General features: G+C 44.1%; 1 protein-coding gene across 3 annotated transcripts in view; it reads left to right on the top strand.

Annotated features, from left to right (window-relative positions):
* The first annotated feature begins 5,248 nt into the window (after positions 1-5,248).
* Positions 5,249-16,740, top strand: part of PIK3CG (phosphatidylinositol-4,5-bisphosphate 3-kinase catalytic subunit gamma) — a 34,546-nt gene continuing 23,054 nt past the window's right edge. Inside the window, exons 1-5 of one of the 3 annotated variants that reach the window (XM_028118957.2) lie at positions 5,249-5,370; positions 7,486-9,492; positions 12,432-12,497; positions 12,604-12,829; positions 14,264-14,367. In XM_028118957.2, coding sequence (XP_027974758.1) covers positions 7,489-9,492; positions 12,432-12,497; positions 12,604-12,829; positions 14,264-14,367 — 2,400 coding nt within the window. In that variant the 5' untranslated portion in view covers positions 5,249-5,370; positions 7,486-7,488. Of the gene's footprint in view, positions 5,371-5,409; positions 5,567-5,621; positions 5,750-7,485; positions 9,493-12,431; positions 12,498-12,603; positions 12,830-14,263; positions 14,368-16,740 lie in introns of those variants that run through there. The other 2 variants (XM_028118949.2, XM_088018646.1) reach the window with 2 other exon arrangements.

Here is a 16,740-nt window from a genome sequence, read left to right as displayed (position 1 = left end):
TATTTCAGTTCCCTATATTAAGGGAACAACAAAGAGAACTAATAAATTGGATCAGGCAGAAGGGCTATAAAGGGGATGTTTCTAAAGCATTATAGTTCCTTATAATCTTAAACTTAATTCTTCCCACCTTCCACAGTCTGCACACCATTTTCCTCCGGTATTTCCTGTTCTGAAGTTTCCAGAGGAGGCAAACTGCAGGGCTTTGGGTTACATGATTAGATGGGAGGGAGGGGGTGCCTGAGTTTTGGTTGATCTGGGAGATTTCAGGAGGATCACCCAATATTCCTGTTGCTTCCTGTAAGTGCAAGGGAATCTACTGATTTTCTTTTTTTTTTTTTTAAGATTTTATCTATTTATTTGTCAGAGAGAGAGCACAAGCAGGCGGAGCGGCAGGCAGAGGAGAAGCAGACTCCCCACTGAGCAAGGGAGCCCCACACAGGACTCGATCCCAGAACCCTGGGATCATGACTGAGCCACCCAGGCGCCCCTCCACTGATTTTCAAAACAGATATTCTATACAAAATATCCACTCCACAGATATTTACCAAGGCCCTTGCTTTGCATGGGCCAAGCACTGTGTTAGGCCCTGGGGAATCCGGCGATGAGCAGAGCAGTCACTGTCCCTGAGAAGTCCCAGTCTGATGGAGGAGACAGCCCGGTAAAAGAGCTGTCCTCCCCTGGAAGAAGCATTAGGACAGCTGCCCTTCCCAGCTGTGGGACCCAGGGCAAGTCACCTAACTTCTCTGTGCATTGCTTTCATTATCTGCGGATGAGGATAATAGGAGCGCCCCTCCTTGGCAAGTTGTGAGGGTTAAATAATATATTTAAAGGGCTTGGAACAATATAAATCACATAGAAAGGGCAATGGGAGAGTTTGTTCTTGTGGGTGGTGATAGTATTGTTATTCTTGGAGTGGTTACTGATGGAGACAATACTTCCCTCCCCCCCGTGCTTTCCCAAACCAGAAGGCCTTCCCCAAGGAGGTCAGGCAAATGGAGTATTGAAGAGGAGGAGTTGGTGAAATGGCTGAGGGGCCCGGGGAATGGGGGAAGGAGAAGGGAGAGAACACTAAGGGGAGAAGGTGGAGCAGAAAGAGGAGCCTGGGGAGGCACAGAGGTGCGGACAGCATGGCAAGTATGCGAGCAGAAAGCTGTTTCATTCAAACGGGGAGGTGATTTAGAAGATAAGCCATCAAGTTAAGGTTAGACCATAATGGACAGATCACAAAGGGTCTGATGCATCATGCTAAGGAGCTGGAATTTTACAAAACCAATTTACAGAAAAATCTTTTCTAGAAATGTGTGAAATGCTTACTCAGCTGTATCAGCAAAAGTGCCCTGCGTGACCGATTACTGATAGTAAGAATGGAAAATGCATGGAAGAGCCCACAGGTACCTGGCTCTGCCTGTAGATCCTTGGGTTTGTGGACTGTGATGATTTCGTGTAGCTTCTTTTCTCTGTCCCTGGAGTGGCTCCCCTCTACCCACATGGCATGGTGGTAATAGCCTACCACCCTGATGGCATTCGAGGCTCTGACAAACTCTTCTGCTGTCCTTCCCAGCACCCTTTTGTCCTTACTATCAGAACCCTGACATTTTGTTCTGGTGTCCACACTTCTCTGCCATCCAGGAACTCAGCAGAGAAAATCCTGATTAGTTGAAACCACTCATGTACTTCTACCCCCTTTCCCAACGATGGGCTGAGGGATAGGTGGGCACTTGCCACAATTCTGGCCAGAGACAAGAGGGAACCCAGAAAGCTTCTGGGAAAGTTCTGTCTCTGAAAAAGCAATGCAGAAGCAGGCATACCTCTTCTTCCTCTGTATGTGGTATTGGCTGAGTGACACCTGGAATTATATGTCCTCTAGAACATCCAACACAATGTCTTCCATAGTATAGTTCAATAAGTTTATGTTCCGTTGAAACATGAAGATTTAGAACAACTTCCTATGACATAATTAGGGTGGTTGTTATCCCTTTGGCAGATTAGGAAGCTGAGAGAGATGAATGAGCAAATATTAGGTCTAGAGAATAAGCAGAAATAAACCTAGTTCTCAGGATTGCTAGTGTTTCTACAATACTGGGATGATTCTCTTTCATCTATGGACCAAAAATTTTCACAAAGATTGGAATTTGTGCCCAGACAACAAAGGAAGGTATCGAAGTAAAGTAAATTGCTGGATTAAAATGACTTTTGCATTTTTGTTTACACTGGATAAGCCATTGGAGGCTGAACTAAAACATATGAAAAGATGGGTTCTAGTGCTTTTTCAAGTCAAAAATATACCTAGATGTTCTCCATCAGATAGCTGCCCCAACCAGGAAGAACAACCAATAATAGAGCTTGCCAATTAGTGTGCCCCAAAAGCATCGGGGTCCTTGGAGAGGCAGGCACTGTCTCATGGTTTGAGGAGCCTCTTCACTTGACCTTAGTGGCACAATCAGTTTGCACTGCTATCACCAAGAACTATAGACTGGATGGCTTGTAAACAACCAACATGTATTTCTCAGGCTTGCAAAGGCTAGACATCCAACATCAGGGTACCCGATGGTCAGGTTCTAGTAGGGCCCTCTTCCAGGCTGCCATAGTCTCGTGTGTCCTCATACAGCAGAAAGGGGGCCAGAGAGCTCTGTGGTTCCTTTTACAAAGGCACAAATCCCCAAAGGCCCCCACCTAATACTACTACATTGGGGGTTAAGATTTCCATATCTGAATCGGCTGGGGGACACAGAGTCAGTCCATTGTACCCAGTGCACCATACAAATGTTGTTACTATTCACGTGTGCCAGGACATGAAATATGTTCGGGAAGCCCATGCCAGTCTTCCCATGTCTTTCCCCGAATCTCCGTATCTCCCACTGCTGTCTTTCATAAACCCTCCATTTCAGCAAACTGATCTGCTCACTGTCCCCCAAATACTTTGAGGCTTGGAAACCTTCCCCTCTGATTCCTCCTCCTACCTTAAATCCTAGGCCTCCCTCTGCATATTAAATTTTTTTTAAATTCCACCCAAAGTGATCTCTTCCCTCAAACTGTTATATTTTTGTAACAAACATTATATAATGTACTTAATCTGACCTATACGTACTATCATATTGTACATCCTAACTTTGCTTCTGCACATCTCATCTCTCCAACTAGACCATAAATAATCCCTCTGAAGACTATCACACTGAGCTTTCCTCATAGCAAATGATTCATTTTTATTTTTATTTTTTTTTTAAGATTGTATTTATTTGACAGAGAGAGACACAGCGAGAGAGGGAACACAAGCAGGGGGAGCAGGAGAGGGAGAAGCAGGCTTCCCGCGGAGCAGGGAGCCCGATGCGCGGCTCCATCCCAGGACGCTGGGACCATGACCTGAGCCGAAGGCAGATGCTTAACGACTGAGCCACCCAGGCGCCCCAAATGATTCATTTTTAATCTGTTTATTAACCACTGACAGATCTTACGGGATTATTTTCTCATCTGTCCTACCTTGTCATTCCTGTGATGGTTGGAAGTGATATAGAAGTTCATGTATGTCTACTGATAATAAAACATGGTGCTAGATGCATGGAGATCCACAGAAGGGAGGGTAGAGAAGAAAAGAGAAACATATCAATAAAGCAGGTAAATGATGAAGCCTAGAGGTCTTCTAACTGAGGATGAAAGAGGCCCTAACTAGTAAAGGATTCTTCTGCAAGAAGGAAGTATCCACAGAAAGGAAGGAGACATTGACCATTACTTCTGCCTTGGAACGCTTATGACATATAGTCAAATTTTAGCGGCTATATTAGAATTTGGGGAAGGGCAGGGTAGTTTTAATCTCAAACCACCAATAAAGCCTGAACTGTTTGCAAGTTCAGTCATAGAACAGACAATATTTGCATAATTGGACTTAGCTGAGTAGTTCCTTCAGCGGCAAGGAGACCCAAGAGCCAGCGTCTAGCACTTCAGAATACTAATGCCTATGTATGGGAAGTGCAGGGTGGAGGGGGTGATCAGGTTGGGATGTGTCCCCTGAGTGTGACTGAGCCAGGGCTAGGAAGGGATCTGTTGAATGGTTTGGGAACAGAGCTGGCCAAGCTCATGGCCCCTCTGTGGTCAGCTCATCTGCCCCCATTAGCCTCCCTTCAACACTCTGGGGGAAGCACAGCTTGGCCAACTCCTCCAGATGGTTCCTTGGCCCCTCATTCAGAATCAACCAGGAGGGCCAGCTCTGAGGCTTCTAAATCTGCCAGCCTCCTAAGGGAGTATTCCTAAATAGGAATATACTTGGGGAAGCTGATGAGGCCCCTCTAAATATTTGGGAGGCAGTCTTCGAATCAAATGGTTCGTCTGCTGCTGTCAAGGATTATAGGTCCTTGGGTGTGAACTCTAGTACAGGAAACCCTGGGCTGGAGGGGAGGGGACACTGGTTGAGGATCTGAGTGGGCTTCGGGGTTCCAGAAGGAATTGAGGTCACCTGGAAAATACAGAACTACTCTAAAAATTATTTAGGATGGCTTTTCTATGGATTCTCTATTCCCATGGGACTCCAGCCATATACATATATATATATCTCAGTGACACAGTCTGTCTGATGATAAGACAGTGCTCAGCTCCCTAGTTCTCCCATGACACCAAGGAACCTTCTATTTTTTCTGCAGCCAATCATTGCTCACAGTAAGTCTCCCCCTACAATACACATGGACATACCAGTGATATTTTGGACCCTCAATGCTCTGAAAATACAGAGAAATGTCTCAGCAAGGTAAAGAAGCAAGCTCCCAGACCTTGTCTTTGAAAATATTCAGTGTGGTAACTCAGGTCCCTGGATCACTAGGTTTCTCTCCCCCCATCCCTCAGTTACAGCGTATGAACAAGGGTCCATCTGAATTCCCATGGAAAAAAAAATTAATTCAGTGAGCTTTGCAGGACTAATGGGTTTAGTGTGGCTCTTAAAAATCTTCCTACCAGGCTATTTGTCTAATATTGTGGCTGTTAGGCCTTTTCTTCTCAGAACTATCTAGAAAAAACTATCTATTTCTGTCTCGTGTGTTTATGTCTTATGAGTGTGTATTTTAATTTGTTTCAGCCTCTCCCCTTCTAAAAAATTCATTCAAAGCGGAGAATATATGTATGGTAAACATTGTTCACTCTCATGCTTCACTCTGGGCTTAACAGGAAATGCATTTCTGACACTTTTAAAATGAGCAATCACACGTATAATCAACTTGGTTAAAACTTCCTTCCTGGTAACTGCAACACTTCCTCTGCATCTGGATATGCAGGGAGACCCAGAAAAGCGGAAGAGTTTAGAGGCACACTGGGTAGATTCGAATTTGTTTTGTTTTCAAAAATTAAACAAATGATCCTTCAGCATCATCACCTCCGCTGCTTTATCAGGTATTACTTCCTTCTATTTTTTGCCCTTTTGTTGGGTCTGACTCGGACTAGTGACACTTCCGTCTCAGCTCGAATATTTTTATCTGGAATGGCTGTCGGTTCTTGAGATGATACCACCACTGAATGTCTCCTTGTCATTGTCTAGTCCAACCTAGACATGTGGATATCCACAAGGTTCCGGCAAAACCTTTTTCAGGTGCATCTGTCCTTTTTTGTTGTTTTGTTTTTGTTTGAGAGGAAGGGGGAGGGCAAGGGGCTTGTGCCAGCTGGGCTTCACGTTCTTACAAGTGCATGCTTAGTGCCTATTGTGCCTAACGGTGTTTCTGCCGCCTTCTCTTAAGAGGAGAGAGCTTCGTAGCCTCAGCCATGAAGGAAAGCAGTGAGTATTTAGCCAGCCCGTTTTCTTCTGCATTTTGTATCTTGTGAGATTGTTTGGTATCGCAGAGGCAGAAGTGATTGCTGTGTATTTGTCTTTTGCCTCAACTTGGACCTATTTTATTTCAACTTGGTGTCAATATAAATGTATCTTATGGTTCTCTTCTTTGGCAGTTAATCTATAATGTAGCCACAGACCAAACAGTGAATTAAAAGCTGCAAGAGATAGTCCTTTGGGACAGTTGATTTCATGTCTCTACTAAATATAACTTCATCATTTTTGAAGAGAGGGAATGTTGACTTTAAAAGTAAATTGAGGTCAAGATTTGAATAGAAGTTTGGATCTAATGAACCTTGTCTTGATTATCTTTTAATCAAACTCTCCTTTTTGGTACACATCAAATGGTCTGCTATTTCTTAAGGAAATAAGTAGTTACGAGTCTCACTAACATTAGTCATTTAAGAGAGTAAACGATATTTTCTGAAACATTAATTTTTGTTTCGATATTTGATTCTTATTTAGAATATAACTTACAATGCCATGATATAAGTATGAAAATAAAAACCCTCCATTGTATTTCAATTTTAATATTTTTAGTATTTATTTGAAGTGTTTCCTATTGCATTCTGTCACATTTATACTGAAATGTTTTGTGAAGGGTAGGTACTTATTAAAGATTTAGGAAAAGAGTGAACTGATGAGAATAAATTTGTGAATTCTCATTATAGAGATGAAAATATGAGGGCAAAAAAGAAGTTAAATTATCCATTGGGGTCCAGATAGCAGGTCACTGGAGTCCAGAAATCCTTCCTTCCATCCTGTGGCTTCTCCACTATGGAAGGCAGAGCAGATGGAATGAATTGGTGCAAAATTAAACATCTGAACATTCCTACCAGAAGAGCACAGCCTTGGGGGACTCTCCTAAGATACTGCTCTAATGGAGCAAAGACATTTCACAATTCAAAAACTTAAATACCTGCAAATATTCTTGCTTTGCAACTTCACCCATTCTGATGGTTTTGAATATTATCAATGAAATTACTACCTTTCCTAACTAGAAAGGGAAAAAATGAAAAGAAAAAGACAGGAAGTTGGCTAGAGAGTAGATACCTGATCCAGACAGCTTGAAAATCACGAATGTGCAGCATGGTTGGGTGAGGTGTCTGAGTCCCAAGGAGAAGTGTCAGACTGACCAAAGACAAAACAAGTTGAAGGCCTGTTTTCAAAGTGGGTTTCAGCATCTCACACTGCGCCTTGTAAATTAGAACTCGGCCCTTTAAGTGGATGATTTTACTCCTCTATCCGTATCAGTATGCTTAAGAACAACAATTACCACTTGGAGCCATCGTAACATGTCAGGGACCGTGCGAGATGAGTGCTTTACATGTCTCTTTTTAATTAAATTTTCAGACGTAATGAGAGTACACAATAAATGAACTCCCATATACCTATCGCCCATACTGAACAAGGATATTACCTTATCTAATCCTCACCTCCACCCTCTGAGGTATTCCGAACCCCAACTGACAGGTGGGAAACAGACGAAGAGATCATTTAACTAGCTCAAGGCAGCCAGGTGCTAAGTGGCGGGATCAGGATTCACGGGCCCCGATTCCAAACCCGCCCCCCGCCCCCCGTATCTTCGTGCGCGCATCATTGCCATTCTTCGCCGTTCTCCTTCTGCCACCTCGTGGAAAAAATGTAAACAGAAAGTGCCTTCCCTGTGTCTGTGCTCCCAGGTCATGTCGGGCATGGAGCTGAAGCACCATGAACAGCCCGTGGTTCTGAGAGAGGACAACGGCCGCCGGCGCCGGAGGATGAAGCCGCGCAGCTCCGCAGCCAGCCTGTCCTCCATGGAGCTCATCCCCATCGAGTTCGTGCTGCCCACCAGCCAGCGCAACAGCAAGACCCCTGAGACGGCGCTGCTGCACGTGGCCGGCCACGGCAACGTGGAGCAGATGAAGGCCCAGGTGTGGCTGCGCGCGCTGGAGACGAGCGCGGCGGCGGACTTCTACCACCGGCTCGGGCCGGACCACTTCCTCCTGCTCTACCAGAAGAAGGGCCAGTGGTACGAGATCTACGACAAGCACCAGGTGGTGCAGACCCTGGACTGCCTGCGCTACTGGCAGGTGCTGCACCGGAGCCCGGGCCAGATCCACGTGGTGCAGCGGCGCGCGCCCTCCGAGGAGACGCTGGCCTTCCAGCGGCAGCTCACCGCCCTGATCGGCTACGACGTCACCGACGTCAGCAACGTGCACGACAACGAGCTCGAGTTCACGCGCCGCCGCCTGGTCACGCCGCGCATGGTCGAGGTGGCTGGCCGCGACCCCAAGCTCTACGCCATGCACCCGTGGGTGACCTCCAAGCCCCTCCCGGAGTATCTGCTGAAGAAGATCACCAACAACTGCATCTTCATCATCATTCACCGCAGCACCACCAGCCAGACCATCAAGGTCTCGGCCGACGACACCCCAGGCACCATCCTCCAGAGCTTCTTCACCAAGATGGCCAAGAAGAAGTCTCTGATGGATATCCCGGAGAGCCAAAGCGAACAGGATTTTGTGCTGCGCGTCTGCGGCCGGGACGAGTACCTGGTAGGTGAAACGCCCATCAAAAACTTCCAGTGGGTGAGGCATTGCCTCAAGAACGGAGAGGAGATTCACCTGGTGCTGGACTCGCCTCCAGACCCAGCCCTGGACGAGGTGAGGAAAGAAGAGTGGCCACTGGTGGACGACTGCACAGGAGTCACTGGCTACCACGAGCAGCTGACCATTCACGGGAAGGACCACGAGAGTGTGTTCACCGTGTCCCTGTGGGACTGCGACCGGAAGTTCAGGGTCAAAATCAGAGGCATTGATATCCCTGTCCTGCCCCGGAACGCCGACCTCACGGTTTTTGTGGAGGCAAACATCCAGCACGGGCAGCAGGTCCTTTGCCAGAGGAGAACCAGCCCCAAACCCTTCACGGAGGAGGTGCTCTGGAACGTATGGCTTGAGTTCAGTATCAAAATCAAAGACCTACCCAGAGGGGCTCTACTGAACCTCCAGATCTACTGCAGCAAAGCTCCAGCGCTGTCTGGCAAGGCCTCTGCAGAGACTCCCGGTTCCGAGTCCAAAGGCAAAGCTCAGCTTCTCTATTACGTGAACCTGCTGCTGATAGACCACCGGTTCCTGCTGCGCCACGGGGAGTATGTGCTCCACATGTGGCAGATTTCCGGAAAGGGAGAAGACCAAGGGAGCTTCAATGCAGACAAGCTCACGTCGGCAACCAACCCAGACAAGGAGAACTCCATGTCCATCTCCATTCTTCTGGACAACTACTGTCACCCAATCGCCTTGCCTAAGCATCGGCCCACCCCTGACCCCGAAGGGGACCGGGTTCGAGCGGAAATGCCCAACCAGCTTCGGAAGCAACTGGAAGCGATCATAGCCACTGACCCACTTAACCCTCTCACGGCAGAGGACAAAGAATTGCTCTGGCATTTTAGGTATGAAAGTCTTAAGCATCCAAAGGCCTATCCTAAACTGTTTAGCTCCGTAAAATGGGGACAGCAAGAAATTGTAGCCAAAACATACCAACTGTTAGCCAGACGGGAGGTCTGGGACCAAAGTGCTTTGGATGTTGGGTTAACGATGCAACTCCTGGACTGCAACTTTTCGGATGAAAACGTAAGAGCCATCGCAGTTCAGAAACTGGAGAGCTTGGAGGACGATGATGTCCTGCATTACCTGCTACAGCTGGTCCAGGTAGGGATGCTGCTATGCTCCACAGAGCACTCTCCTCAAAGAGTTTATTTGGGTGTACGCGGGCACCCCATCCAGTTGTCATCAAATGCCCTTTGTCCCTAGCGTCACAATCAGTCACAGTAGATCTGATGAAGCCATGTCAAAAAATAGTGAACTGTCCCATTTACTTTTTTACTCTCTTGCAGGGGTTGCCAATAAGCATTTTGAAGACCTAAGTAATTTTGCTTTTTAGGAAAACTGGCCCTACAGGAGTACTTTTGTTCTCATTTACTGTATGAGTAACAGATCCGATTTATTGAATGCTCCCTTGTGCCCAGACTCTGAGGCTCCAAGTGATTTGCATGCTTTTCCTGTATTCTCACATTGGACTCTCCCAACTACTATGATGGAGGTCAAATTAACATTTGCATTTTATGTGTAAGGACACAGGGGCACGGAGAGTCTAAGTAGTGTGCTTCAGGTCACATATTGGGAAAGAATCAGACCAGAAATCCAAACCAGGAGGTCTGACTCCAGGCCTTACTCTTTTCACTGCCTCCAATATCCTGCATCAATCCCGTGTCAGGATAGTGTGTCCTAGAGAAAAAAGATCAGCCTCTCTGATCACGCTCATCACCATCCATAGAATAACATCTCCTCTCTGGGTGGCACCTCGAAAGCCCCTCTCGTTAGACAGGTCTGGTCCAGGATTTCCACTCGGGGTTCTCACATCTTTCCCTGTTGTCCAGAGGGGCTCAGCAATTTGACTACGATTTACCTAGGAAGTTGGAAAAAAGGAGGCATGATTCCACACACCACGGCCGTTCCCGGATGGTACTGTGCTGCTTAACAAGGAAGAGGAAGTAAAGGAATTGGAAGAGAAATGTTTATTTTAGAGTGCAGACATGTCCCTTTATTAATTCAACAACACGTACTGAGTGTTTCCCCTGTTCTGGATGCTAGATATAGAGTGGTGATCACAACCGAGCCAGTCTCTGCCCACCCACCCCCTTATAGCTTGTGGTGCGGTGGAGGAGATTGACAGCAAATGCATACACATACAAACATATTTAATACCAAATTGTTCACAGGCTTTGGGGGAAAACTGCAGAGTATTATGAGAAAATAGGCAGGAGTCCTGGGGATACTTAATTTAGCTGGAGGAAACCAGGGACAGTTTTGAGTATGTGATGTTTGACCTGAGATCCCAGGCTGTGTTAGACACTAAACAGCCAAATCATTAGCCATCATTAGAGGAAGGCCCCGGAGTTTTCTGATGAGCATTTTGGATATTCTCAACTTCAACTCTGAATCTTCACCTTCTCATTAGGTGGATACTTGAAACATGACACTCGACCTTTGTTTTCATCTATTAAATGTACTTAATATTTTTTCTCTGCCGACTTAATTCAGATACTGACATCACACAAATGAAAATTAATGAAATTTAATTCACTGATGAATTATTTTTCATTGTCATTTTCACAAGTCAATTTTGCAGAACTCGAAAATGAATAGCATTCTTCTTGGAACTGTTTTAAATGAAAGAGGTCAATAAGTAACACTAACATTGAATTTGTGGTCATAAATTTGAGAAAGAGCCGTCATTTGTAAAACTATTTGAGACATTTTCAGATATGGCAGAATGACTCATTCCTGATGAAAATGGTCTCCTGGTTGAGATCTACATTGTGTTTACAGAAGTGAAACATGAATAAGGTCAAAAAGACTCACGTTCGAGGTAGAAACTTACAACTGATTCTGAAGTCAGTGGCTAACTAACCACATTTTCAGAATTCAGACCTTCACAGCAGCTACAGACACCTACTGGCCCACACCCATGAGAAGCACCTTTGACGGCATGGGGATAAGAGAGATATTATCACTCAGTCTTGATCATTTCCAAACTGGAAAACCAGAGTAAGAACTGGAAATTGTACCAAGAATCCTATAAGCCTGCAAACATAAAGTGGAATGGGAATTTCTTTGGTTCCTTGGGGAAAAAAAGATAGGCCACTTCTATTTGTAAAGGAAATACTCTCTAAGAGTATTTTTAATTTCATGTAAGCCTCTCTTTATGCATACACATGATATCCACCCTCTAACTTTTTGTATGCATCTTATTTGCTAGTCTCGCGGCTGTTAAAATGATGAGCTATTGCAGACTTACTGTAAATACAGAGAATGAAATAACAAATATTCATACACCCACCATTCTTAATTATTTTTTCCACTTTACTGTGCTTTTCCTTCAGTCATAGAGCTGTCTGCCACCCAAGTCAATATCTCTGTGATAGCCAAAGCATATGAAAACTACGAAACCTGAAGGAGCATCTAAAATCAGAGACTTTTCAGACAAAAACCTCTGTCTACACTGCCACATGGCAGGGGGTAGTGATCACTCTGTGTGGACGGTCCAGGCCTGCTCTTTACTTGCAGGAAGGGCCTGTGAGGCAGCTTGGTGACTTGCCAGTGAGAAGCCAAACAAACATCTTGAGCAAAAGAGGAGCGATAGGATTTTTAGGATCTTCACATCTAACAAATACTTTTCTCCTTATATGTACTATTATCTCCACTGTCCACTTCCTTTCCAACAAGCTCTTTTACATCCCACTTTTGTGGATTTGTTATAGCCATTCCCGTGGGTCCTGTCTGTCCTTCCAGTAAATCAAGTAAGCCCTTAATGGGAGCTAAAGCCTTACCACTTCACCTTTGAAGTTATCAAAAGCACATAACGGTAAGTCAAGTGTTCTTGCTTCTAGGCCCAGGCCCTAAGCAAGTGGTTCACTCTGGCCCAAAGGGTCCTCGAAAAGAAAGGGTTGACTTGAGTGACTGGTAAGATTCTCATCACCCTCGCCCGGAAAGACCCAGGAAGGCAGACCATTTCCCCTCCATTCCCTTTTTCCTGATGAACCAACACAGAATGCAGTCCTACAAGTGCCCGTGTGTTCTTCCCTCAGGCTGTGAAATTTGAACCATATCATGACAGCGCCCTGGCCCGATTTCTGCTGAAGCGAGGCTTAAGAGTAAGTCCTTCCACTTCGATCATAGCGGGGCATTTCCAAAGTTAGCAAGAATTGACTGCCAGAGCGTGAGTCACAATAATTTCATCCTTCTCGTTCCCACCCTCAGAACAAAAGAATTGGTCATTTCTTGTTTTGGTTCTTGAGAAGCGAGATAGCCCAGTCCAGGCACTATCAGCAGAGGTTCGCCGTGATCCTGGAAGCCTATCTGAGGGGCTGCGGCACGGCCATGCTACACGACTTCACCCAACAAGTTCAAGTGATCGAGATGCTGCAGAAGGTCACCATTGATATTAAATCGCTCTCTGCTGAAAAGTATGATGTCAGTTCCCAAGGTACAGTGGCTGCGTTCTCGGGGTTCCCTTTCCAAAGGGAACCTTCATTTCCAAATGCCATCATCCCTGTGATTCTTCTTCAGGAAGGCAAGTCGCACCTTCCAAAAGGGAGCCCCAAGGACACATTTTTTAATCCTCTGTCTCTGTGGAGCAAGCAAATTTAAAGCTCTCCTTTTATACATTCATATTTTTTTGAACTATACATGTATACGTGCTAATGATGAATTTATGATAATAGTCATTAAGCTCTTTGAAAAATTAAAAAAGCATTATGCCGATGTAAGATGGATTAAGAACAATTGCACGCACATACGCAAAGATTAGTTCTTTGCAAATATTTACCAGTTTCCTCCCTTTCGATATATGTGTGTAATTTTCAAATTTTCAGTCTTTTAAAGAAATGAATTGTTGAGAAGCTAATTAAAAATCTGTGTGTATATATATTTATATATATATATTTATATATGTCAGGGTACTTGTATACATATGTAGATACCTCCTCTCTGAAGTCATTTCCAATGTGATCTTATGCCTAAGAAATCCTGCCCCTGCCCCTAGGAAAATTAATCACTCTTTCTCTGTATTCCCATAGGTTTGGGTTGATACTGTATTAAATTATAGTCATTAACACATCTTTCTGGTCTGGTAAACTGTATGAGCCTTGAAACTAGGGGATATTTCTTATTCATTTTTGTATACCTAGACCCAGCACTATGGCTCCTAATGGACACACTCTAACATACTCAGCCAGTATTTTAAACTTTTAAATATTCTGAATTTCCACTTTTTCTCTGTCTTTTCCAATACACCTGCAGTGCTCTCTCCTAAAAAATAATAATGGTAATAATCATCTGACTTTTATTTGCTTTGTATGTAAGAAAGGGAAACACTTGTCCTGGCCTCCAGTATGATATCCAGGAAGTCATTTTTAACCTACATATTTTGCCTTAGAATTTAGAATTCTGAAGAACTCTTGAATTTTGAGGCTATCACGTTGTCTCCACATAACCTAACTTCCTCTTTTGAAAAGAATTTACAGAACCCTAACCGAATGGCATTTAATACGGTCTTCAAATGTCTGTTCCCCAAACCACACTGGCAGTTGAGAGTTTCACATTGGAATGATAACTACAGTGTTCATTCCTTAGCCTTACCCTCAAAATTCCCTCCCCTACCTGACTGGCTTGGGATTCCACGGACGCAATGCAATCCTACGCTTCTATCCTCTGCTGTCTCACGCATCATGGTCATATTGCTCACAGTAAGCCTGACTTATCATGCCACCTCTTATGTTAGTTCCTCAAAGACAGAACCCTACCCCCTGCTCCACACCAAATGGATGGAATGTTATGAAGAAACGTGGCCTCAGGAAGTGTTCTAATGTTGGTGACTTCTCGAACTCACGTAACTTTTGTGTGCTTTTGACAATTACAGTTATTTCACAACTTAAGCAAAAGCTCGAAAACCTGCAGAATTCAAGTCTCCCAGAAAGCTTTAGAGTGCCGTATGACCCTGGACTGAAGGCAGGAGCATTAGTGGTAGGTATCACCCTGAGGTCTCCAAGTGTTCTTTGTGTCTTGAAGTTGTCTGTGCATACCTTACAGGGCCCTGTGGGTCAAAGCTAACGTGTCTAGAGAGACAGAGAAGCTGGAAAGGCCCCGAGAGGGCTCCTGTCAGGGATTTCTCTAAGCGCTAGCTACTCGAAGCCTCCACACCAGGCAATCTCCCATCCACTTGGTTTTAAATCAGCTCTCTTAGGGAATCATTCACGTACAATAAAATCTGTTCATTCTAAGTGTACAGTTCAATGAGTTTAGACAAATCATATAACCACCACCACAATCAGGATAGAGGACATTTCCAAGGAGATGTCATAGGAAAGTTTCTTTCATGTGCCTTTGCAATTAGCTCTTCCCTCCTTCCATCCCCTGTCCTGGACAACAGATCTGCCTCTGTCACGTCATTGTGCCTTTCCTAGAATTTCATGAAATGGAGTCATACCGTATGTGGTTTTTTGTATCTGGATTCTTTTCCTTAGCATAGTGCTTTTGAGATCCATCCACGTCGCTGTGTGTGTCAGCAGTCTGTTCCTTTTTTTTAATGACTGAGTGGTATTCCCCTATGTGGATATACTACTATTTGTTTTCCATTCACCTTTTGAGTAAATAATTAACAGCGAGCTAGTGGAGTCATGGTACATGTATGTTTAATTTTATAAGACACTGCCAAACTGTTTTTCCAAAGTGACTGTACCATTTTATGTTCCCACCAGCAGTGTGAGCTCCAGTTGTCCCACATCCTCGTCAACACTATCAGCAATCTTTAATTTTAGCCATTCCAGTGGTGAAGTGGTTTCTCACTGTTGCTTTTATTTGCGTATCTCTGATGATGTTGAGTATCTTTTCATGTGCTTTGTTTTATTTTTTGAGAAGTTTCTGTTCTCATCTTTCATTCATTTTTAATGTGGGTTGCCTTCTTACTTTCAAGTTATTTTTATATTCTGGATACAAGTCCTTTATCCTTTCTCAGGTATACATTTTACAAATACCAGTCCATGGCTTGCCTTATCATTTTCTTAGTAGTGTATTTCAAAGAGCAGAGGGCTTAATTTTGATTAAGCCCAACTTACCACTTTTTTTATAGTTTGTTTTTTTGTGTGTGTCCTATGATACATTTGCTTGATCCAGTAATTCTCACCCAGGGTTGACACCCCCCAAAACACACACACACACACACACACACACACACACGTGGTAATGTCTGAGCTATTTTTTATTGTCACAACTGGGACAATGCTACTGACATCTAGTGGGTAGAGACCAGGGATGCTGCTAAATATCCTACAATGCACAGAACAGCCCCCCAACGACAATAAATGATCTAGCCCAAAATGTCAACAGTGCCAAAGTTGAGAAATACTGCCTCATTCAATGCGACAAATACTTTTCCTAGAGTCTCATGGTTTTCACTTTTATATGTAAGTCCTTGATCCATTTTGAGTTAATTTTTGTGTACAATGAGAAGTAAAGATCAGGTATGGGTTTTTTAGAATTGAATATCCAACTTTTCTGGCACCATCTGTTGAAGACTAACCTTTTCCTGTTGAAATACCTTGGCACTTTGTCAGATATCAATTGACCATATGTGGGAGTGAGTCTATATCAAGATTCTCTAGTGCACTTCATTGATCTAAATATCTCGCCTTGGGGTGCCCAGGTGGCTCAATTGGTTGAGTTTCTGACTCTTGATTTTGGCTCAGGTCATGATCTCTGGGTTGTGAGATCAAGACCCGCATCGAGCGCTGCACTCGGCAGGGAGTCTGGGATTCTCTCTCTCCCTCTTCCTCTGTCCCTCCCGCTCACTCTAAAATAAATAAATTAACCTCTTAAATAAATAGATAGATAGATATCCTTACATCAATACCACATGCTCTCGGTCACATTCAGATGATAAACCCCTTCATGTTGGCATAAGAATCTTACAACAGTAGACTTCCATCCTTTGTACTATTTGTATCATGCCTGTAACTCCCACATATGTTATAAACCCAATAAAATAATCGTCATTATTATTGCTTTAAACAGTTAAGAATAGATTTAGCAGATTTAAGAGATTAAGCATTTTTTATATTCACCCACATACTTACACATTTGGGACTCTATTTCTTTGTATCGGTTCATGTGTCCACCTGGCATCCTTTACCTTCACCTTAAATACTTCTTACAGCGCAAGTCTTCTGGCTAGAAATCCTTTCAGCTGTTGTTTGTCTGAGAAACCTCTTTATTCCACCGTCATTTTTGGAAGATGTTTCCCCTGGACATCGAATTCTAGGGTGATTTTTTTTTCTCCCTTTCAGTAGCCTTTTCTTCTGGTCTGCATATTTTCTGATGATAAGTCTCCTGTCATTCTCA

Source organism: Eumetopias jubatus, unplaced genomic scaffold (genome assembly GCF_037043125.1).
Source record: "Eumetopias jubatus isolate StellerSeaLion01/CBP00866 unplaced genomic scaffold, mEumJub1_p1.0 scaffold_14, whole genome shotgun sequence".
NCBI lineage: Eukaryota > Metazoa > Chordata > Mammalia > Carnivora > Otariidae > Eumetopias > Eumetopias jubatus.
Note: the sequence above shows the minus strand (reverse complement) of the source record. Positions and strands in the feature narration are given on the sequence as shown.